Here is a 23,575-nt window from a genome sequence, read left to right as displayed (position 1 = left end):
GGATACCGTCTCAAAAGTACGCATCTCCTGAGTGGACGTATCTGGTTGCAGATGCAGAGACCGATGAATTCCAAGAGATTGGGGACTGGAACAGTGAGCTACGGAGGGGACACCCTCTCGATTGACATTCAGTTACTTGTGCCCCGAGTAGAAGCCTTTGGAACCCTAACGCTGACAGTCCCTAATCCACCAAGACTAAGTGGTTTGTGATTTTTGATCCTCAACCAGGTTGTTTTCCCCTCATTTGGTCGACAGCTCACTGCACAAGAATTGGGAGAAATCCGTGTAGTAATTCTACAATTCGTCCTTACCATACTTGGCTCGAATATTATTACAGATGAAGCTTGAACTGTGAACAATGAACGCATTAGGTCTTAGAAAGAAGATAACCTAGATCCAAGAGGAAGAAGATTTAAATTTAAGGACTTTCAAATAGAAGAAGAATTGAGGGTTAGGGCTGACTACATCTCTTCAATAGGTTTAGTATTAATGGACTGAATACTGCAATAATCAAATGGAAAAAGCAGATTAAAAGGGACATTGTGAATACCAGAATAAAGCAAAGAAAAGAGAAAACAAAAAGAGACTGTATTACTTTCCTTTGCACTTCACAACCGAACAGTGGAACATGGCTTCCGAAAAATCAGGACGAAAGCAGAAGTGTATAATTGGTACCCTTATTGTAGTAGTGCTTATTGTCATACCTGTGGTGATTGTTACCTCTTTGGTTGTGTCTCGCGATGCTGAAAAGAATGGGGAACAGACTACATTTACCACACCCGTTTCAGATTTAGATCCATAAAAGATAGAGAGATGATCAAGGAAACTAGTCGAAAATTACATGTAGATCTATCAAAAGGTGATTTTACATTGAATGCATATGCCCGCTTATTGTATGAGTATGTGGACACCATGGAAGCGAAAGGTTGTTATGTGTGTATGCAACTACCCGCATCAGTAGAAGAAGGGATTCGATACCATCATTTGCCTTTGACCTATGGCCTTACATGTAGTGTGTTGTTGAGCATGTTTTATAGTAAGGCACACTTTGAGTACAATTTCTCAAATTATGATGTGGTACTCTCGAAAGTCCCAGTTCTTAAGTACATGAACAAATATGATTATTATAAACAGGTAGAGCGAATGTCTACATATTTTGTGCCTAATATTACTTTAGATACATCTTACGCTCACAGACATAATTTGGCCTGCATGTTAACAGACATTGAAAAGAAGTTTGTAGATCAGATAGAAGATCGGCATAAGCAGACCTTACTTAGACCAGATCCTAAGCATAAAGTTATTCCATGGACCAAAGAAGAATTAGATCACAAGGCAAAAGGGAGTTCTGGACCAATAGCTTTAGATTTCAAACAGAAGGGGAAGCTGTGCATTAGACACCCGTCAACATATTATGACAAGATTTTTGTGGGTGGGAGTGATTGTGAATACATTTTCCTGAATGAAGAATCCATTAGAAAAGCGCTATTGGATAAGTTAATCATAGTGCCCAATGTGTATTTTGTGTGTGGGAAGAATGCCTATGTGAAGTTGCCCAAGAATTGCTATGGTACTTGTTATTTGGCTGTAGTATTTCCCAAAATCTTCCATGTGGATGATTTAAGGCCCTTGGAAGGGAAAAGACCAGTATGGGTGTGATTTTGAATGATGTGAAAATCAGAAAGTTGGCAACATTAGTAGATAAACTCTCTGTGAATACGGCCCAAATTCGCTTATTAGTTGATGGAAAGATGGTCTCGAAAAGGGCTATGGTTCTTCAAAATCGCCTTGGTTTAGATATGTTACTAGCAAAAGCCGGAGGAGTCTGCAAATTACTGAGAGTTCAACAGTGCTGCACTTGTATACCTGGCAATAGTCGTGATATAAGGAAATATATTAATAATATCTCAGATAAACATCAAGGAATGTATGATAATACGACGCATACCAACACACCGCGGTATTTTACATCGCGGTTTTGACAACGCAAGTCGTTACATCCACTTGCGTTGGAGGGCGCTGGACTTAGGAATAGTGTGAATTACTATTCCAACTCCAGTCTACGTACAGTAGGGAAGGTGTTGGAATAGTAATTCACACTATTCCTTAGTCTAGAGTGCCCTCCAGTGCAAGTCAACGTAACGACTTGCGTTGTTAAAACCACGATGTAACCATTACGCATTGTAATGGTTGCGTGGAAAAGAATGTTTCCCAACATCAAGAGGTACGTAATCTGGCTGCTGAAGGACTCTGGGACCAAATTGGTAAGGGATTTGGAAAGATTGGGATCTAGTTTGGAGTTTGGGGCAAGGAATAATGGGATACATCTTGAAACCCATCATAATAGCGGTCATTTGTATAATTGTCCTACTGGGAGCCATAAAGGCGTACAAATGACAAAAGGCCAGACATCAGGAAAATGTTCTGAAAAAGCGGGAACAGCAAATGGAATGACTGCAGGACAGTCATTATCAGCACCTTAAGGGGTTAGAAAGATTTAGACAGGGACGGCAAGCTACAGCTTCTGTTTAGGTCGGTCTTTTCAACAAGGAGAAAACTGTAACAGAATAGAATGTTGGTGTTATGACACTAGTCATAAGAGGGGGGACTGATAGAGCACTTTCAGCACTTTATATTGTATGGGTGCACTATATTCATGTTTAAGACGCATCCACATGTATTTTTATCATTTGCAGTGTTTTATGATTATTAAGATCTATTTAGTTGAATCATTTAAACAGTAATCGTAGTGAATACATTCAAGTAGGACCGTATATGTATTGAAATTCCTGAATATATAAAGTACAGGATGATATTATATTCATATAATGCAACTGTGATTAGTTAAGTTGCCCGAATCTAGGCCCAAAAATCGCAGATCGTTTTTAGTTTCGCATCTCCTTGGTCTCTCAAGAAATAAATAATTAAATGCATGTTGTGTTCGAAAAACAGAATTTTCTCATCCTACTGCAGGTGCAGGAATGCAAACTCGTTATTTTCAGACTGAAGAAGATACTCGGAATGTCTTTGAAGATGGCTGGAAAGCGAGAAGGGAGGACGCCTTTTGTGTCTGGCCTATCTGGGACCAAGGCCATTCTAACAAAGAAGATTTAATTTAAAGACTCCTGGAAATTTACCACACAGCCAAAGTTGCAAGGGAAAGTTTATGATGACGTATTGCCAATTGAATCCCATGTTTTTGTTTGATGAGCACGGACAGTGAAACCAGACTTCTGCTAGCTTTAGGAGGAGAAGGAGCATCTTAGAGCGAGCTCCAAAGCCTTAAGCTTATCAACCCATTTGACGCGAGTACTTCTTAGGAAGTCAACACGTGCGGACACCTTTGGGAAAGGATGGAAGGGAATTAGGTAGGACCTCCATTTAGAGCAGTGTAGGGAAAGATATTTTATTTCTTCCTAATGAAAAGGAACCTAGACTCTGCATCTATTCTTTGTTGCATTCTGATTTTGGAGTTTACCATTTTATGCCTTTTGTGCCGAATAACCTATATTTGTAGACTGTTCTCTGTATTGATCTTTTTGTATCTATATACTTTGATTCGGCGCTGTGTCTACATCCAATTGTTCTTGCCCTTATAATAAATCGACAAAACTGAAGTTCGGAGGCTGTGGTCCTTTAAGGCATGCCTATCTTGAAAGTATACTTCTGAATAGTTTTGCTCCGATCAACCACTTTCAGTAGGTAAATAAAAGACCATCTGCGCCAAATTCAGAGAGGAAAAACAAAGGGTGCAATTTGGAGTAATCAGGATCATCTCAAGGTCTTTTTTCGAGCCCATGTGGCCTCTGCTTGTCCCCACGTTCTAACCTCATGTGGCAAGTTTTAATGACAAGCAGGGACCTTTGATGTACAATGGGCAAGAGAAAGAGATATCCATCTAAAGGCTGAAATACAAAATGAGAAGCTACAAAATCTCGGATCAATACAGGCTACCCCACTTGAACAAACTGTGTAATCCTAGGCAAATGATTAATTTCTCTGAGCCTCTTTTTTCTTCAATATCACACACAAGAGTGCCTTTAAATGCATGAGTTCCGGAAGTGCGGTGTACATAACCTCCTCTATTTAACAGACTGTAATGTTGCTCCATCTATAATAAAATTCTGGGCGACATACAGGTGCACGCAAATAATGACGTGCCTCTGAGTTCACTAGTGGCAAGAGGTAGGTGCATGAATGTTCTCAAGTTTGTGTTTTAAAACTATCACTTTTAGCAGCGCTATACTCTGATGTACTAAGATGAAACACTTGAATATGTTAAAGAAATATACTTTCTTTTTGTTAATTTGGAAGTAACTTGACCATATTTTTATAAGATATTTGATGCACGATTTCCATGCCAAATATTTTCCAAGTACATCTCACGCCCAACCTATGAGAGAAAATCCAGACCCTAGGCACAGCTCTCCCTCTTAGTTTGTCTGCTCGCACACCTCTACCCAGTCTGGAGCAACAGTGAATTCATTCATATTGCTGTTGCTGCAAACAGGCGATTCGACTGTTACTGCCAAGCTGTGACCAGACTATGAAATTATTAGGGGGCGTCCTACCCCATATACACCCGCTGAAGCTATGTCCCTGAGCGTGGTGGTAAGCAGACTTGTTAAGGGCTGTAGAGCTTTAGTAACTAAGAGCCCTATTGGTGCTGATCCACAAAGGTATTTATTAGTACAGAAAGTACTCCCACAGGAGCACTCTTTTACGTAAATGCTTTTGAAACATCTAACTCCCTATTAGTAAAAGTGCAAACAGTAATAGTGCAAAGAGGACACAATCCTTTCTATTTGTATATATCAGTAGTCCCTGAATATTGCAATTTTAGATGTTTTGGCATGTAAGAGTGCATTGAAAGAGAACTACAGGCTGACTACTTTACGTATACAAAGTGCCTTTGTGAACACTATTGAGGAAAATGTATGAAATAGGAAAATTACCCAGTGATTTTTCTTCATATTATCACTCCATTCTGAATCATCTGCTCTTTAGGTGGGCCTAGATGCCAGTAGAAAGGAGCTTACTTAGAGCAGGACATGATAGTTTACAGATACTACTTCCTCTAGAGTTTAATGCTCCCAAGTATTCCAGTTTTGGAGACCTAAGAGAGATGTGCAATGCATAGTATGAATTGATATGGAAAGGGGGTGTCATAGTCCCAAATATGAAAATAGCGCCGTGACAAACAGAGGGTACTAGATGGACTGTAAATAGATTCTGATGGGCGCTTCTAAACTATCTTTTAAGGGCTGAGCTAGAAGAACCGGGAGATAAGTCAAAATATACAGGAAATGTGTTTACATTATATTACATAAAGCAAGTTATACAACTGTTCATGGAAACTTTAGAAAGTCCTTCACTTCAACAAGCATGATCAAGACCATTGTTTATTTTTAGTATCCAGATAGAGTAGTAAAAAACAAGATTGCGATGGTTACAGCAAGAAGTCTACTTCTTCAGTCAGTCACTTTTAATTTAGTGCAAATATAAATTAAAAAAATTGGAAAGGAATACAAACATGGAAACAAAGTTTATTTTTCTCCATAATCTTGTCGCAAATTACACTGAAAGACAAATTGCATACTAAATTGTAAACTTTCCAAGGTGTCAAAAAAGACAAAAGGTAGTAATAAATACACATTACAAAAAAGTCGATAGGCAAAGCTATCTGGAGATGCGTAAAATAAGTTCCCATCAAGTGTAGTTTTAATTTACTTCAACGCTTAAAAAATATTCTAGTGCTTTGTGAAAAGGTTCTTTGGAGCATTTTCAAAGTCAGGACTGAGTCATATGAATGCGACATACTATAGGCAGTTAATAGAAAAGAATGCAAAACCATATTGGCTACAAAAACACAAACTCTTTTTGTCATCATCTGTCATAACAAGCAGTTTAGTAATAAAAGAGCCACAAAAGAACGCATCACAGAGTGAGCACAAATTAGGCACACAATCAAGGAGACTACGTGTATAGGTGTCAAAGTAATCTCATTTACCACTGAAACTCTTTTCTGTAATGCACCACCCTAGTGTCAGAAGATAACTGTAGGATCCATTAAAAAATTTGTATATTGCATAGTTGAACTATTACTAGTTTATATCATCGTCACTACATAGTCTGTAGAGTTTGCCGCAGGAACGCATTCTAAAGGATCAGAATAGCTATATCTTTTCAAAATATGACATGTCTACTCTTCCCTCTTTTCAATGTTAATGTGGAATGCTCTTCTAGTTTGACACTTTGTCAGTTCTAACAACTTATTGGCACCATTTTGTTTGGCCACTTTGCCCAAATTTGTGCATCTTTTTTTTAACAGGTTAATGTACATGTTTATGAAATAGAGAGAGGAGCTGCGTCAGCTTGATTAAACCATGTAATATGTGAGCATCTGCCTGCTTTATTTGTATGTCGACAGTTGTCCATTTATGATATGAGCATACACACTAGATGCTCCTGGATGAGAAATAAAGCAAAATAGAGCACTCCCGTACTGGTGCTGTCAGAGTTTTAAAGTGGGACCAGCCATAAATTCTGTCATTGTACAATTTTTAATCTAGTCCAGTATTATGATAAATAGATTCTTGGAGTCATTTGCGTAAAAATCAATCAATCCTTTTTTTCTAATACAGCAATTGAAATTCGAAATTGTGATTCCCTAGAACGTTTTCTGTGACTAAAACCTTAAGAAATTTTATCCAGCCATAACGTTAAATCAATATATGAACGTATTGGTGTTTGGTATACTTCATATGCTGGCAATGCAAGTGGAGGACTTGTGGGGTGAAGTGGAGTGCAGATACCTTGTTCTGTTTTGATTTTGTGCCAGTTTGGTATAATTAATATGACAAGTTAACTGTAATCCCATTGCAGTTTATTTATTAATACTCTATAAAGTGTAACAGATTGTTAAGAAGCAAGCTTGGTAAAACCTTCTAATAATGTCATTAATTTACATTAGTTTTGCTTGCCTCCTAAGGTATGGAGATGGCCATGTGGCAGCTACAATGCTTTGCTGCAATTTCTGAATCGAACTGGACATGGCCTTCATTGCCCACAGGCCAGTGGAGAGCAGCAGAATTGTCCAAGTTCATATAAAAGTGTATTAACGTTTTAGTAAAGCCTGTTTCCTAAACATGATAATGAACCGTTTATTTGATTGTAGTCCAAAAAGCACCCATGTGCTTCTGAGCACAATACATTTCTCATAACAGGCTCACTTCTGAAGGTAGAGGTGTAAGAATCCAGGTGAACAAGCGGCTGCAATACTGATCACCTGTCCACCACAATTGTAACACTGAAAGGGATGAAAAACTATTTATAACAACAGTTTTTGAATATTCATGAATAAGGTTGATGGAAAATTACCAAGTCAAGATGAAGTTTTTCCCTCTGCAAAGATTCCTTCAACTTAGTTGCACAACCTGAACCAAAAATATCTTACTTTTATGGTCGGACACAGGTTTCCAATTTTGTTTATATAACGCAAAGGAGTACAAGCAAGTTTTTACTAGTACCCAAGTTTCTGCCTTCTGCTGTTGCTTATTTACACATACACAGCAGTGTAGAAAGAGATTTTACTACAGTAAACATCTTACTGCACCTATTATGTTAGGCCTGCTTTTAGCTGAAACAACTCCATGCATTGTTGTTGACTTCCAAGTAGAAACTTAAATCCCATATTTGAAAAGTTGCCGCACACTGTTCAAAGGTATGTATTTTAATGTTACTGACACTCTTGAATCAGGTCAGAGTTTCATTGGAGGAGAGAAGAGTTTCTGCTAGTTTCTTTAATGACATGACAATCATATGCACAGTCAAGTAAATGTTCTTTGTCCTAAAACAGGAAGGGTACATGGGTAGGCTTTCCATCTCAATGGACGTCTGAAAGAGCCTCCAGTACCTGACCTCAACACTTGCAGTACAAATGGCAGTGAGACCTGTTGAGACAGGATGCATCCAGTCAGCCGGCACAGAACCGTCCTGCGTGTTGGAGCTTCTTACTCCTGTTCCTATCAGGAAGCTTGTAGATTGACGACACATGGGCAGTGCCACCACTGGGGTCGATGTGTGGTAAGTGTTCACATCACTTCTTTAGTGATTGACTTTTGCACATTGTTAATATCTGTTTAAGTACTTTTTGAACATCTTCATCCATTTGACCCTAAACAATAAAAAATATAATTGAGAAACGAAAAACAGAAAATAAGCAAAATACGATTATAATGTCAGTTCTCGAATTTTGAACGCCTAGTGACATACAATACAACATCGGAGCTACAGTGCAATACTTGTGTAGATCAAAAATATGTTTATTTCCTCTACTCTAGATTCAAAAATATTTTTGGGGAGTATTGCTTTACATCCATCATGAAATGAGAGTTCTACTCACCAATCTATTCACATTTCACTAGAGGTTTAGAGTGACCATTTTCTTCTTTGTCCTTCTTTGCTTGGCAAAAATATTCACTTGCATTATATCACAAACACATCTTTTTATTTTTGTTGATTTTTAAATCTATAGAGTGAACCCATCTGTTTCAACATTATTTTACGACACCTGCTGCATAACCATTTGTTCATCATTTCTATTAACCATGAATGGTAGCAGGGGTAGTAATGACAGTGTTTCAAAGACAAAGCAGGTTGATGGCCCCAACATCAGCAGCCAGTCAGAGCACCATGTGGAGCAAGTATGCATACGTTTTTGCCTGTAGCAAGATTTACCTGTAGCAAAGGTTAACAGAGGTTCAGACCATAATAGGTGAACCAAATACATATGTACCTATTGAAGGCCTCCCTCTGGTCACCAATCAAAAGAGCAATGACCTAAGTGAAACAAATTCAAGTCTCTTTTGCATTTACTTCTATATTTTTGGTGTTCCACAATTTCACTCACCTTCCCAAGGGATATCGTTGACGGATATTTTATTTCTTTTACACCTGAAACCCCATGTATTTTACCAACTTTCCAGCGTGATATTGCCAATCATGTTCAATGCCAAACGCATACTTTGCCCCCTTCCAAATTAAGGTGATGATTTCTCTTAATACTTTCTGCTAATTTACTGAGTGAGGGTCCCGTGAAACAGAGCTGGGTTCCTCAGATGTGGACTTAGTGCCCCTATTTTAACAATAAGTGAAACTGTATGTGGAAATTGACCACTTACAGAGCAGACATGCCCAAATGCTTTTGGTTCTCGTGATGATCCATGAATGCTATGCGACTTGAAGTTAAAATGTAGACTATATAGGCAGAAAATATTTAAGCTGACTGTTTATTAGCTTTTAAAAGAAACAGCTTAATTACAAGTTGTTTTGTTGTTGCACTTGTTAACCACTATCTTGCCACTAGCTTTTTGCAATTTATGTGCAATTTCTCGTAAAATCTTCGAAATCTGACCCACATTGCTGAGTACTATGACATTCTCTACTGTTAACCAAATTATCTTGTGACATAAATATTGTGTCATAAATATTGTTTACAAAAGTATTATTATTTTGAGAGTTGATTTTCCATCAAGTCAACTGGGCAATATTTCTGCAAACAATTTTTAGAACCCAGTCTTTTTAGCTGACAAGATGGAGTCCATGATATCCTGGTACCATCCCAGCTCACATTACCGCCTGAATAATCAATACATCATTACTACAATATTTCTATGTGGATCAGAGTCATTCATGGATTTGATATTGGTGATTGACATAATACTAATTATCTGTAAGTTTTGTAAGAGTGGATCAGATTTAAGCTACGGACCATAACTCATTGGATGGTATACAAAATTGCAAAAATATACAGATGATGCACTGCTTTTTGATCATAATTAGATACCCGGCTTTGCCACCAGTTTTGGAATGAATCCATGTTTTTGATACATCGACAAAGCCATCATGGCCCGTAGATATTGTTGCATAAGGAATATGCTACTTACCAGTATGCATCTGTTCTTGGCATGTAGAGCTGCAGATCTATACACTCTGCATAGATCGCCATCTGGTGTTGGGCCCGGATGTTTGCAGTTGGTTTTTCCTCTTGGAAAGTCTTTGGAAGTCATGAGGTTGGTGACTCCTCCTTTGGTTCGTATTGCGCATGGGCTTCGGATCCATCCTGAGATTGTTTTTCGCCAGCAGGGAAAGATGGAGCGTAGTAATAACAGTAAAGAAACCCATGTGTGTTGTATCTAAATAAGATAGACTGGAACGGATACAGGTAGCCGGGTGGGTGTGTATAGATCTGCAGCTCTACATGCCAAGAACAGATGCATACTGGTAAGTAGCATATTCCGTTCGAGGCATATGAGCTGCAGATTATACACTGTGCATAGACTATATAGCAGTACCCAACCCTAGCGGCGACCACCGGCATCCGTTGCAGTTGTTTGGAACAGTGTTTTTAGTACAGCCTGGCCCACACTAGCTTGTTGCTTGGTTTGCACATCTACACAGTAATGTTTTGTGAAAGTGTGCGGTGTTGACCATGTCGCTGCTTTGCAGATGTCATCTAGTGGTATGTTTCCTAGAAAAGCCATAGAAGCCCCTATCTTCTTTGTAGAGTGGGCTTTAGGGGGAACAGATAGCGTTCGTTTTGCTTTGTGGTAGCAAATCTGTATGCATTTTACAATCCACCTAGCTATCCCTGATTTAGAAATAGGGTTGCCTTTATGTGGTGGAGAGAAAGAGACAAATAGCTGTTTGGTTTTTCTGAAAGGTTGTGTTCTTTGGATGTAGTAAAGTAAGGCCCTTTTAACATCCAGTGTGTGTAAGGCCCTTTCCGCAACGGTTTGAGGTTGTGAGAAAAAGACTGGTAATTCTACCGACTGGTTTAGATGGAAGGGAGAAATGACTTTAGGTAGAAATTTTGGGTTGGTGCGGAGTACAACCTTGTTCTGATGCATTTGAAGAAATGGTTCCTGTATGGTGAGCGCTTGTATTTCACTAACCCTTCTAAGGGAAGTGATGGCCACTAGGAATGCTGTTTTCCATGTGAGAAATTGCAGCTCACATTTATGTAATGGTTCGAAAGGGGGTCCCATTAGCCTTGTGAGAACTATATTCAAGTTCCAGACAGGTGAGGGTGGTACCCTCGGTGGAATTACTCTTTTGAGGCCTTCCATAAAGGCTTTGATGGCAGGCACCCTGAAAAGTGATAGGTGCTGCCTGTTCTGTAAGTAGGCAGCAATTGCTGCGAGGTGTAACCGAATGGATGTATATGCTAGGTTACACCTTTGTAGATGGAGCAAGTAACATATGATGTGCTGTATGGACGCATTTAGAGGATTGATTGTGTTGTTGTGGCAGTAAACAACACATCTTTTCCACTTTGCAGCATAGCATGCCCTAGTAGTAGGGCGTCTAGCTTCCTTGATAATATTCATGCAATCAGGGGGAAGGTTAAGGTATCCGAATTCTAGGACCTCAGGAGCCAGATCGCAAGATTGAGCTGAGCAGGGTCCGGGTGCCTGATCTCTCCATGGTTCTGGCTTAGGAGGCATGGTGAGAGGTGTAGCTTTTGGTGTGGTACTACCGAGAGTTCCAGCAGTGTGGTGTACCACGGTTGCCTGGCCCATGTTGGAGCTACTAGGATTAGTGTTAGGGAATGCTGTTGTAGCTTTCGCACCACTAATGGAATTAGTGGGAGAGGTGGAAAAGAGTATGCAAATTTGTATGACAAGTTCATCCATATCACATTGCCTTTGGACAATGGGTGTGGATATCTGGCGGCGAAGCTTGGGCATTTTTTGTTTTCGTGGGTGGCGAATAGGTCTATGTGTGGATGCCCCCACTTCTGAAAGAACGGGTGAAGAACCTGTGGGTGAAGTTCCCATTCGTGAATCTGTTGCGTTTGTCTGCTGAGCAGATCTGCCATGGTGTTTTGGACTCCTGGGACATGTTGGGCCAGGAGAAAGATTTTCTGTGGAATTGCCCATCTACATATGCTCTATGCTAATTGAGAGAGCTGTGGAGAGTGTGTGCCCCCCTGTTTTTGAATGTAGTACATGGCAGTCATGTTGTCTGTGCGAATAAGGACTGCCTTGCCTGAAATCTGCGTCTGGAAGGATTTTAGAGCTAGGAAGATTGCCAGTAACTCCAAATGGTTGATGTGGAGTAACTTCTGTTGCGGCATCCATGTGCCCTGTACTGTGAGATGTAACAGATGAGCTCCCCAGCCGGAGAGCGATGCGTCTGTTTTCAGGATTATTTGTGGAACTAGGTCCAGGAACGGTCGACCTCTGGAAAGGTTTGTGGTGTTCCACCACTGCAGAGAGCGATGGGTGCGACCGTCTACCAACACCAGATCTGTCAGTTGCCCCTGGGCCTGGTTCCACTGGCGCGCTAAACACTCTTGGAGTGGACGCATCTGGAGTCTTGCATGGGGCACTATGAAAATGCAAGAGGCCATCATCCCTATCAGTTGCATAAACACTCTGGCTGGGAGAGAGTGTTGAAATATGAACTTCTGACGCAGAGCCTGTATGTTTGCAATCCTGGCAGGATTGGGATAGGCTATGGCTTTTGAGGTGTCTATGGTAGCACCGAGGTATTGTTTTGTGTGTGATGGTACCAGGTGGGACTTTTGGTGGTTCACTGTGAAGCCTAGCTGGTGAAGCAGTTGGATTGTAGCGGCGGTGTGTTGCACACATTGTTCGTAGGACGTGGCTTTTATTGGTCAGTCGTCCAAGTATGGGAAGACGTGAATGTGCTGTCTTCTGAGGTGTGCAGCCACTACTGCTAGGCACTTGGTGAATACCCTTGGTGCTGTTGTTACCCCGAACGGAAGCACCTTGAACTGGTAGTGTTGCCCGTCCGCCACAAATCTGAGGTACTTTCTGTGAGCCTGGTGTACTGGGATGTGAAAGTATGCATCTTTCAAGTCCAGAGTGGTGAGGAAGTCGTTCTGGGAGAGGAGTGGAAGAACCTGTTGAAGGGTTACCATGTGAAAATGGTCTGAATGTATGTAAGTATTTAGAGGTCTGAGATCTAGGATAGGTCGTAGAGTCTCGTCTCTCTTTGGAATCAGAAAGTACAGGGAGTAGACCCCTAAATTTTGTTGATTGATGGGGACCTGCTCTATGGCTTGTTTTTGCAGGAGGGAGATTACCTCCTGTTTTAGTAATGTAGCATGTTCTTGAGACATAGGGTGTTGCCTGGGTGGAATGTTTGGGGGGGTAGATGTTAATTCTAGGCAATACCCTGAATGAATAATTTGGGTCACCCATCTGTCTGAGGTGATTGTCTCCCAGACGTGAAGGAAATGTTGTATTCTGCCCCCGACCGGAGTGGAATGGTCTGGAGGGAGCAGGGGAAAGTCATTGGGTAGGTGGTGTGGCAGAGCGGGCGGTATTTGTCTTGCCTCTGCCTTTATTATTATTACCTCTGTATCCGCCTCTTTGATAACCCTTTGTGAAGGTAGATTGAGGAGGGGATTTGTAGGACGTGGATGCACTATCCGAGGAGTAGCCCCTGCCCGAAAAGAGCGCCTAGGAGTGTGTGACTGTAGGGCTCCCATGGATTTCGCTGTGTCAGTATCTTTTTTCATCTTTTCAAGGGCTTCATCAACTTTTGGGCCAAATAGATGATCTTGGTCGAATGGGTGGTTCAATATAGAGGCTTGTACCTCCGGTTTAAAACCTGAAACTCTGAGCCAGGCATGGCGACGGACACTGGTGTTTATGGCCCTGGAGGCTGTATCTGCTGCATCTAGGGCTCAGCGTATAGAGGTATTAGTTATTGTTTTTCCCTCTTGGATCAGTTCATTAGCCCTATTCCTGTATTTTTCAGGGAGATGGTGCATGATGGTCTCAAACTCATCATAATGCGCCCTGTCGTATCTGGCCAATAGAGCTTGCGTGTTGGCGATACACCATATATTGGCGGCTTGTGACGCAGTGCGCTTCCCTGACGCGTCTAGGAGCTTGGACTCTTTGTCAGGTGGTGGTGCTTCGCCTGACGCCTGAGAATTTGAGCGCTTCCTAGCTGTAGATACCACTAGGGAATCCAATGGTGCAGGGCCTTTAATGTATGAAGGGTCTGTGGGGGCGGCTTTGTATTTTTTCTCTATACGGGGGTTTAGGACCCTGGCTCTGACTGGGTCTTTAAAAACCTCCGGTGCATGTTTGATTACTCCCTTTAACATAGGTAGAATGGCAGTAGACCTATGTGCATTATCGAAAGTGTCTAGGAGAAAATCTTCCTCCACTGGGTCAGTATGTAACTCCACCCCGTGGTAATGCGCCGCCCTTTGTAGTAGGTGGTGAAAGCCTAACGAATCTTCAGGTGGGGATGGCCTAGATGGGTAAAGGTCATCCTGTGGGACATCTGGGATGTCCGGATTGTTATAGCCGTCCCATGGGTCTGGAGATCCAGTAGGGGTGGGGTCTTGTGGCACATCTGCTGGATCATAATAAGGGTCTCCTAGATCGTCTGGGACTGGAGACAAGGTTGGAGAACGATGAGGCAGGGGTGGAGAAGGTGGAGGTGGGGAGGGTGGAGGAGGTGGAGGAGGTGGGGAAGGCACTCTGAAAGGGGAGGTAGCAGTGTCCTTCCTCTTTGGAGGTGGAGGTGGAGCTGGTTTGTCCAAGTGTCTCTTTTTTGAAGACAGTGTTAAATGTCCAGTTTTTGGATCCTTGGTAAGTGTGTTTTGCAGAGGATCCGGTGTGAAAAGTTATTGCGACACTGGTTGTTCGGTCGGCGCCGAAGTTTTCGGGGCCGACGGCTTTTTAGGTTTGTCTAAGCCGTGCTTCTTTGGGACCTCCGATTTTTTGGTCGGTGCCGAAGAAGGCTTCGGCACGGGAGTGTCGGTGCCGAGGGCCTTGTGATGTTTGATCGGCACCGGAAGGGTAGGTTTCGACACCGAAGGCTTTGGTGCTGGGTTCGGTGTGGAGGTGGAGGCCGATCTTTTCTTCGGTGCCGAAGGGTGTTTTTCGGTACCGCTGGTAGGCTGGCTCGAGCCCGAGCTGCCGGAAGGCTTAGTAGGCTTCTTTACCGGGCCCGAAGGCGGGGTGTGAGAAGCAGTATCCTTGGTCTTGCCTAGGCCTGAAGGCGAAGGTGTGACCGAAGCCTTTTTGGGTATCGGCGTGGGTGTGGGAGGGGGTATTGTACTCACGACCCTCTGCGCCGGGGTGATGTCCTCCACATCTGAGTCGTCGGCCTCGGAAGCACTGACGAGGTCGTCGTCCTCTTCTTCGATGTTCTGCTGTCCCGGAGCTTCGACGTCGTCCCCGAAGATGTCGACTGGAGCGGAGGTCGAGGAATGCGCCATGTTGCGTCTAGCCCGTCGATCTCGGATAGTCTTTTTAGATCGAAAAGACTTGCAGGTGGGACAGTCTCGGGCCTCGTGTTCAGGGGAGAGGCAGAGGTTGCACACCTCATAAGATCGGTGTGGGGAAACTTGGACTCACATCAAGGGCACTTCTTGAAGGGAGTTCTTTCCATCAGCCGAGACCGGAGCCGGAATAGGCCCGAAGGCCGCCGTCGACGACCGGAATCGAAGAAGTGCCGAAGAGAAGGTGATTAAGATGATTTATTATCTGAAGGATCTCGATGAGCGAGGATTTTTGCGTCGATCGTTGAACTGGTAAAGTTCGGAACCGGAGCGCGAAGTATTACATCCGAGCCCGATGGCGGAAAAAAACAATCTGAGGATGGAGCCGAAGCCCATGCGCAATACGAACCAAAGGAGGAGTCACCAACCTCGTGACTTCCAAAGACTTTCCAAGAGGAAAAACAAACTGCAAACATCCGGGCCCAACACCAGATGGCGATCTATGCACAGTGTATAATCTGCAGCTCATATGCCTCGAACATATTGTTTACAAAAGTATTTTTCTTCTGGTAGCCGATTTTCTATGATTAAGTCTAATGGGGTGATAATTCTGTAATCGAGTTTTAGAACACAACATTTTGTCTGATAATATTGTGTCCATCATATTCTGGTATCATACCAGCTCACTGTACGGCATAAATATTCAATACATTATTTGCACAAATTCTGCTATGTGGATCAGTCAATCATGAATCTGATACTGGTGAGTGGCATCCTAGTGATTATTTATACATTTTGTAAGAGTATCTCTGTTTTAAGCTATGGATCATAACTGACTGGATGCTATATAAAAATTGCAAATACATCTAGATGAATCACTGCTTTTTGATCATAATCAAGTATCCAGCTTCACCTCTGGTTTTAAGGGGTGTTCATGTTTTTGATACATCTACAAAGACGTCATTTCCTGGACCCTTGCACAGCTAGTCGACAACCTTAGATTCCCACATGGCTTTGGCACACCAGCAAACCATGACACTATCACAGTAGAGCGGAAATAGTCTAAGAAAGAAAACTACAGGGCCCTGCATCTAGAACAACATTTCATATCCTTCAAGAACCCTCTACCCTTCTGGAATTTTAGAAAGAGATGAATACATTACTCTTGAAAGAAACCTGCACCACAACACAGTCAATAGTGTCCCCCGCTCAAAACCCAGCAGCCCAGTCTAGGTTCACTCCCTGGGTGATCCATCACCTTCAAAGCTCGACTGCCTTTCAGCTAGGTTATCAATATATAATTCATAAAGCATGTATACAAACCGATACAAACAATTCAACAATTTACATCGTGAAAATGGCCTGATGTTTTTAAAAGCAATGGAGTAATCCTGAACAGTAAGAAGATCAGTTACTGGATACATTCAGTAAGATAAAGAGGGACTCGACAGAGAAATGTGGGAACGAAGCTGCTAGTAACATATAGACCTATTTCCACTGCTAATTTCATCTGGAAGGACAAACAATGGTCTCTGCAGAATGGTGCTAGAGTGACACTGTAAAATTGTATGGTGCATAGTTATACCTGTACAGCGTAAAGAAGGTGCTTCCTGTAAACTGACACGATTTCTAGGTGCTGCTTCTTGGACTCCTGAAAATACAAAAGAGAATCATCAAGCTTACTTTATAAATCTCGATCATTCAGGTTTCTTACTTTAATGATTGTCCTCAATATGCTATATTTTAGACCGCCAGCTCTCGGTCATCACACGCTTTTAAATATTATTATTGATGACTTTCATGCTATTTATTCTGCAGTACTACATTTTAAAAAAACGTACTTTTCTCTAAAGACTTCTTACAGCAGCCTGGCTTATCTCAGAATATGTGGAAAATGATTGTCATTTGTCTGTTAATATCACAACATCAGCATTGTCTCCCACATTCCATATCAGTGTTATTCTGAGTTATTCTTGGACATCTCATCCAAGGCTCCCAAGGCTCCGTGTAGCTGATGATGCCTCTTTACAGAATGAGGAACAGGATTCAGCTCAAACACACAAAATAGAAAAATAAATAAACTGCGATGAAAGTAAAGAAATTCATGACACTGCTTTTCCTTGTTTCAACTAATCCACCAGCTAGACTAGAGCTAGAGGGTTAGAGGGTAGATTTTATGTTGGTGAGTGAGTAAACAATATCCATGTTAATATATTTGCTGTTTTTCGTGTGTTTTTTGAAACAAGGACTGGTCCGTCATGACATCATGGAAGAAAGTTCCTAGGGATTGTGCCAAGCATGATTCATATGTCCTAGCCCTTGTGTTTTTGTATTAAATATAACATGTTGTCGATATACAAGAAATAAATCATTAATGGAATAGATGATTGCACTTGTTATATTTCCTGTGTTTTGAGGAATCTCTCCTCATCTATTTGTCTTTGGGTCAGATTGACAGATTACTGTCTCTAATGAAACTTGCGATATTGTGAGTGCCAGGGTGTTCCTTGAAAATTAATATATTTGCGAGTTCAACTCCTTTAGTTTTTATGAAAGGTGATGATATTCTTCTACAAGTTCTGTCCCTTCATTTTGTTTTATATTATTTGCATGTTTATATATAATTTTATGCTGGACAGAGTAAGCCTGACTTTCAGTATTCTTCGAAAGACTATTCTGTTCATGCAATCATATGGTTTAGAAAAGCTATTGAAAGAACCTTGGCACTCACCCTAGTCTGAAATCTCTTCCAAACAGATCTCATCCAACAGTTTTTAGCTACTGCCTACTACACTTTATATAGCCATATTCTGCACATTTTCTGATCATTTATGTGCTGACCTCTTCACATGCGTCATTGAAAACCTTCACCTGATTGTGAAATATGCAGACCATCCTCAACTAATCAAAATGTGAACATAACCAGCCATCCTAAATTCCTTCTTAGGCTCATCAAAAAGAAGCAATCTCAATCAACACACTTCTTTCTAGTCCTTGCATCAACCTCTGGCTCTATGCTGTGAGGCTATCAGAGGAAATGATGCTTATACTACTATACTATAGTTACACCTGACTCTCTGCACTCGCTGGGGTGGATGAGGAACATATATCTGCCGAGACCTTGCTTGGAGCACTGTGATGATAGCCACAGTGGCGCGGCCACACTGCAGGCCCTCTTAGGGACACTTGCTTATATAAGCTTTGGGAGAGAGGCAGCTGACGAGCCCCTCGCGTAAGGACTCTATAAATCAATGAGTCAGGGGGCGCCACTTGCAAGACATTGCATGACAGATCACCGTTTGGAATACAACATTTATCTCTTATGATCCACCAGAGAATAACCTACCATGATGGGGAAATCGGAGGTCAGACAGACTAAATTACAATTCTAGCCTTAGAATGTAGTGAAATAGCAACACCCTCCTGTGACCTCTGCCTCTTGTGGCTTCTTACCGTAGCCGAAAATGGATGAGTGTACATTAAGGCTGTACATTCAAAAAAGCCTCGCATTAATAGACACTAAAATTGATACACTCACTACAAGAGAACACAAACTGACTTGTGCACTCGATCAGCAAGAGAAATGCATCACAACAACAGCGAGCATATCTCATAGCTAGAAGATGATATTATTGGTCACAATATGAAACATGGGTAAAGTGCTCTGCATATAAAAGCAAAGAACGAAGACTTGGGAGGCCAGATCACAGCGCAACAATTTGCACATAGTGGTTCTCCCTGTGTCAACTGCCATGGGAAATATGGCAGACTTCAAAGAGTCACTACTCAAACATATTCTGGGAACCGACTGCTTTTCCCTGTTTTTTTGCGGTCAAAAGGGTGCATTGGTCCCTGGGCCCCAGGCCCCCGCCTGGGGCGCTGCCTTGCCCAATCATCGCCACTGTTCAACTTCAGGGTCATAGCCTTGAGACTAGCCGGTAAAAAGCAGGATCTCACATATGAGAGCTTGTAGATCTCTCTTTCCAGAATTCACTTTGGTGGTACAAGAAGCATGCCGCAAGTATGAACCCATCAAATACAAACTATGCCAAGCTGGAGGACAATACACTGAGCTGTACACCCTGCACGCCTGAAAATCACACACAGTGGGAAAAGTCATCATTTTGCCACGCATCAGACAGCAAAGCCATTTGTGAAAAACTTGCTCAGGGATCAGATGGGGACGTCACGTAAGGGAGTGCGGGCAAGGGAGGATAGAGCCAGTGATACGGAATGAGACAATCATGCTCGTATGGATCATGACAAGACAATGGACTAAACCGTCCCCGATGTGCCCATTATGCGTGGACGCTGGTATCCGCAAGCAACAGCTCAAGATAGCTGCCCATGTCTTTCAATCCTCATATGTTGACAGACAGGCAATCCTACTGTGGTGGTGTTGACAGGCCGGCACTCTGGACTCCTCCTAGGGGTGACCCCTCATCTGATCGTAATATTCTGAATATCGTTCTATCTTTTTTGTTTTTTTTGTAGATGGTTGATTGTATTATGCTAGGTGCTTTAACTGGCAGGTTGGGGTGGTTGGTGTGGAAGGGGAGATGACGGCACCTTGTCGGCTGGCGCATGCTGTGAAGACTTACCGTTGCTTGAAAAAGACAACAGGCTCTAGCATACCTTGATCACCACTAAATAGATATTGCTCTCCTGCAGAAGACACACATTATGTCGCACTCCCAACCCAATTTACATCCCGGGAGAGCACCCACCGGTCCTTTTCCAATGACTCCTCCTATACTTGGGCGATGCCCATCCTTGTTAAGGGAGGGTCGGGGGGGGGTCTATTTTCGATTCTTGCAGGAGGAATATGCCCCACAGCACTGTTATTACGTTATAAAAGCGATACCTAGTGGAAAACACATCACATTGACTAAATCCTATGGCCCTGATACAGACAACTCCAACTTTATAAGAAGCCCGAGGACCAAATGCCAGGTTCTGGCCCCCCATACCTCTCTGGGGTGGAGATTTCAACCTAGTTCTAGATAGGTAGACTGACTGCTCTAATGCCACTACACGTACTCACCAGGCAGTTGTAAACTGCCCTCGCTGACATCATACTCACACACGATCTGGTAGACATCTGAGGAACCCGTTTCTCAGCCCACATGGAGGGCACACACACTTTCACAGCTCATGGGTCTTGAGCATGCATAGACTACTGGCTGTGCACATTAAACACACAAAAGGAGATAGGAAAAATGCTTGCAATTTGTCTAACCACTGGCTATTACTCAGGTAGCATCCCAACCCAATGTTCTTTTGCTCACTATGCCACCTCAGTTTGGACACAGCATATGCAAATCAGCCTTGACCCTGCTCCTCATGGGAATAGTCCAGCCCGAACTGCCAGGCCAGGTCCTCACTGAACTGGAACACAAGAAACCTAGGACCAGTTTCACCCTCAAAAGGGCTAATCAGCCAGGTGTAGCTTGATTCCAGTGACACCACACCGCCGGTTCCTGGTAACCACAAACCATGAATGTATTATTAGGATGTATGAGAGATTGGGACGATGCAGTTGGTTTAGCCCCTCAGAGGGTTTGGGCTATAAAACAGAGAGTGGACCATTGCGATGCTACAGGCCGAATGCTCGCAGCACTCAACTTGACAACACTGTATTTTTTGTTTTATGTTTTCTTCCTTTCCCTTTTTTATTCCGTTCTTTTGTCCGCTTTCAGAGTTGTATGACAAAAGGCCAATAAATAAAATAATAATTTTTAAAAAATAACACCAGAAAACAGTAGTAACATTATCCTGCATAGCATCAAAGGCAGCTGTTGAATTAGTACTGCTAACTTTGCAGTGAAACTATGTTGATTACAATGATAGCCTCTTTAAATTTTTATTAGACAATTTCTTGAAAAACATGATTTTGGAAACAAATCCTTGACAAGAACCAAGCACTCTAGTCACTGTTCTTAAATGTACCATTTACAAAGCTTAACATCTCAGTTACTGGGCAGTGTGTGCTGCTGTTGAGTTTTACTCTTTGAGTACAGGAAGAAGAAGCCTCAACACAATTAACACTGAAAAAACCAAACCATTATAGACCTTTATGATTTGCCGCCTGTTGAAGCGGCTCCTTTAGGTTTCCTATTCATCTTCCTCCATTGGTATTTTGTCCAAAAAGCTTAAAGTTAAAATCCACTCCGATTGGCATGCTGGTACTCTAGCGTTCCTTCAGAAAAATACTTAAATAAAAGGCCAATTGTCTGACATATTTATGTTTACTTATAGCATTCATTTTATAAGTGGTATCCATAATAGCACTGAATACTAAAACGGACCTGGATAATTATTTCATTTAGGGAATACAAAAAATACTCTCCGGAGCTCACTACGGTTTAAATATTTTAAACATTTCAGAATGAAAATTATTTGCGCATTATCCACGGTGCATATTCAGTACCATAATTAGCTGTAAAGCTCACAATCTTTATTTGGCTTTACTATTCACGATTCTACAATTCCAAAATATTTTGGAGATATTTTCTGTGTTTTTGGACTTACCCGGTCTTATTCTAAACCTCCAATTACTAGTCCATTGTGCATCATGAACGGTTATCAGAATGTTTGTTAGGCTTTTTCCAGGTAAATATACAAATATATATTTACTTTTCTTGCATTATGTGTTTTAATTCTTTCTTTTATTGTGGCTTGTTATGCCCATCCTACTGTGCAGTCTCATGCCTCGTTAAAAATGTATGCAGTGTCAGTGAACTCTATATGCCATTCAATTCTGTTGAGAAGGGTAAAAATAACTTTTTGAAATTTCTCCTCGACTTTGATGCAATAAGTAGATGATATAACAACGAAACAGTACCAAATCATCTAATAACATTAATTTAAAAAAAATGGAATCAATCACTAATAAAGTCTTCATATAACATTTCAAATTCATCTCAATCCATTATGTTGCAAACTGTTGGTTCGTACAGTATTTTTTTCATTGGTAAATGCATTTCAAGAGATTGCACTACATGCTTCAAACCATCGAAATGAGGTAGAACTTCAAAAACTAGACTTACAGTCATCTGAGTTTGCAGTTGTTTTACTTGTTGTTGTAGGGCTTCGAGCTGCTGGCCTTGTCTTTTTGATGTACACGTTGAGAATGAAAGCTGAGACAGGCTGTTTAGAGCTTCTTTAAGTTTGATCACCTCTTTTGACAGCTCATTAATCTACAAAAAATGGAATAGAACACCAAAGTGTAATTTTGCAACAACAAAAAAAGTTAGTCGGCTAATGCTAGCACCATCTTGGAGGTCAATTCATGCATTTGACAACAACAATAATTAGTCTAATAAAATAAAAGTGCACACCGGTAATAAAGTAAAGGCCCCACCAGTACCATTTAAGAACAGCCCCTTGTGCTCTCAAGATTGGACTACGGTAACTTCCTTCACTATGCCTTAGAAGCTCAGACCTACAGACATTCAGAGAACGAGGGGCAAATTACTGGGTCCACCTTTTATCTACACTCTACTACTAACACTACTCCACAAAGAAATACTGCTTTCAATTCTAATGCCTCTACACCAATTAAAGAATCTGGCATAAACTTACAGTCTCTGAGAAAACTACCCTATATAATCTCCACATCCACAATGGATGTTCTTTCGTAGCAGGCACTTTACATTACTTTAATTCCTTTAGACTCTACCGCGACATCATTCAATACTACCGAAGTTGATGGAGGTCTTGAAAACAGAAACTTTCTCTAAAGTAATTTCCTTTCTAAGTCAACACAAGGTCTTCTGTTCTCTACAGTCTCCACAGCCATGGGAGACAATGCCAACGTCTAATCCCAAGGCGCAAAACCTTTCAAATCAAGACAAGAATTATGTTTTCAATACACTCTGCAATAACCTATCGCCTTCCGTCAACTCCCAGTTTACCAGGTACTGGAGTGTGCTCTCAATCTTTTGTATGAAAAGTGGTCAATAAAACACCACATGTACTTCCGACTGGGACAACACTGCTGGACCTCAGTGGCCTAATGTTAGGTACATACAATGGCACACAGTACAACATGCCCAGGCTCAGAAATAGTAGAGTTACATGACCATGAAAGTTAACAGCACTATATCAAAGCATAACATGAAACACACATGGAACGGTGTCAGCACCTGATAACTACAAACCCAAGCAGGGAGAGAGGTCCTCGAGACCTATTCTCCTGTCCTCCCTATCAATTACTAAACACACAGTTAAAGAAATACAGGGCTTCGCATATTTGTCAATACCGATTTGGGATAGATGTGCCGCTGGGAATTCCAA

At 41.7% G+C, this 23,575-nt stretch overlaps 1 protein-coding gene across 5 annotated transcripts in view; it reads right to left on the bottom strand.

The window, feature by feature from the left end:
* Window positions 1-5,384: 5,384 nt before the first annotated feature.
* The window catches only part of RAI14 (retinoic acid induced 14), a 486,624-nt gene continuing 468,433 nt past the window's right edge, over window positions 5,385-23,575 (bottom strand). For all 5 annotated transcript variants that reach the window (XM_085630935.1, XM_085630928.1, XM_085630947.1 and 2 more), the window contains 3 exons: window positions 22,327-22,476; window positions 16,863-16,928; window positions 5,385-8,176 (listed from right to left, as the gene is read on the bottom strand). In XM_085630935.1, the coding sequence (XP_085487061.1) occupies window positions 8,099-8,176; window positions 16,863-16,928; window positions 22,327-22,476 (294 nt within the window). In that variant the 3' untranslated portion in view covers window positions 5,385-8,098. The remainder of the gene's footprint in view (window positions 8,177-16,862; window positions 16,929-22,326; window positions 22,477-23,575) is intronic.

The sequence above is a fragment of the Triturus cristatus genome, chromosome 2_1 (genome assembly GCF_964204655.1).
Source record: "Triturus cristatus chromosome 2_1, aTriCri1.1, whole genome shotgun sequence".
In the NCBI taxonomy this organism is placed as follows: domain Eukaryota; kingdom Metazoa; phylum Chordata; class Amphibia; order Caudata; family Salamandridae; genus Triturus; species Triturus cristatus.
Note: the sequence above shows the minus strand (reverse complement) of the source record. Positions and strands in the feature narration are given on the sequence as shown.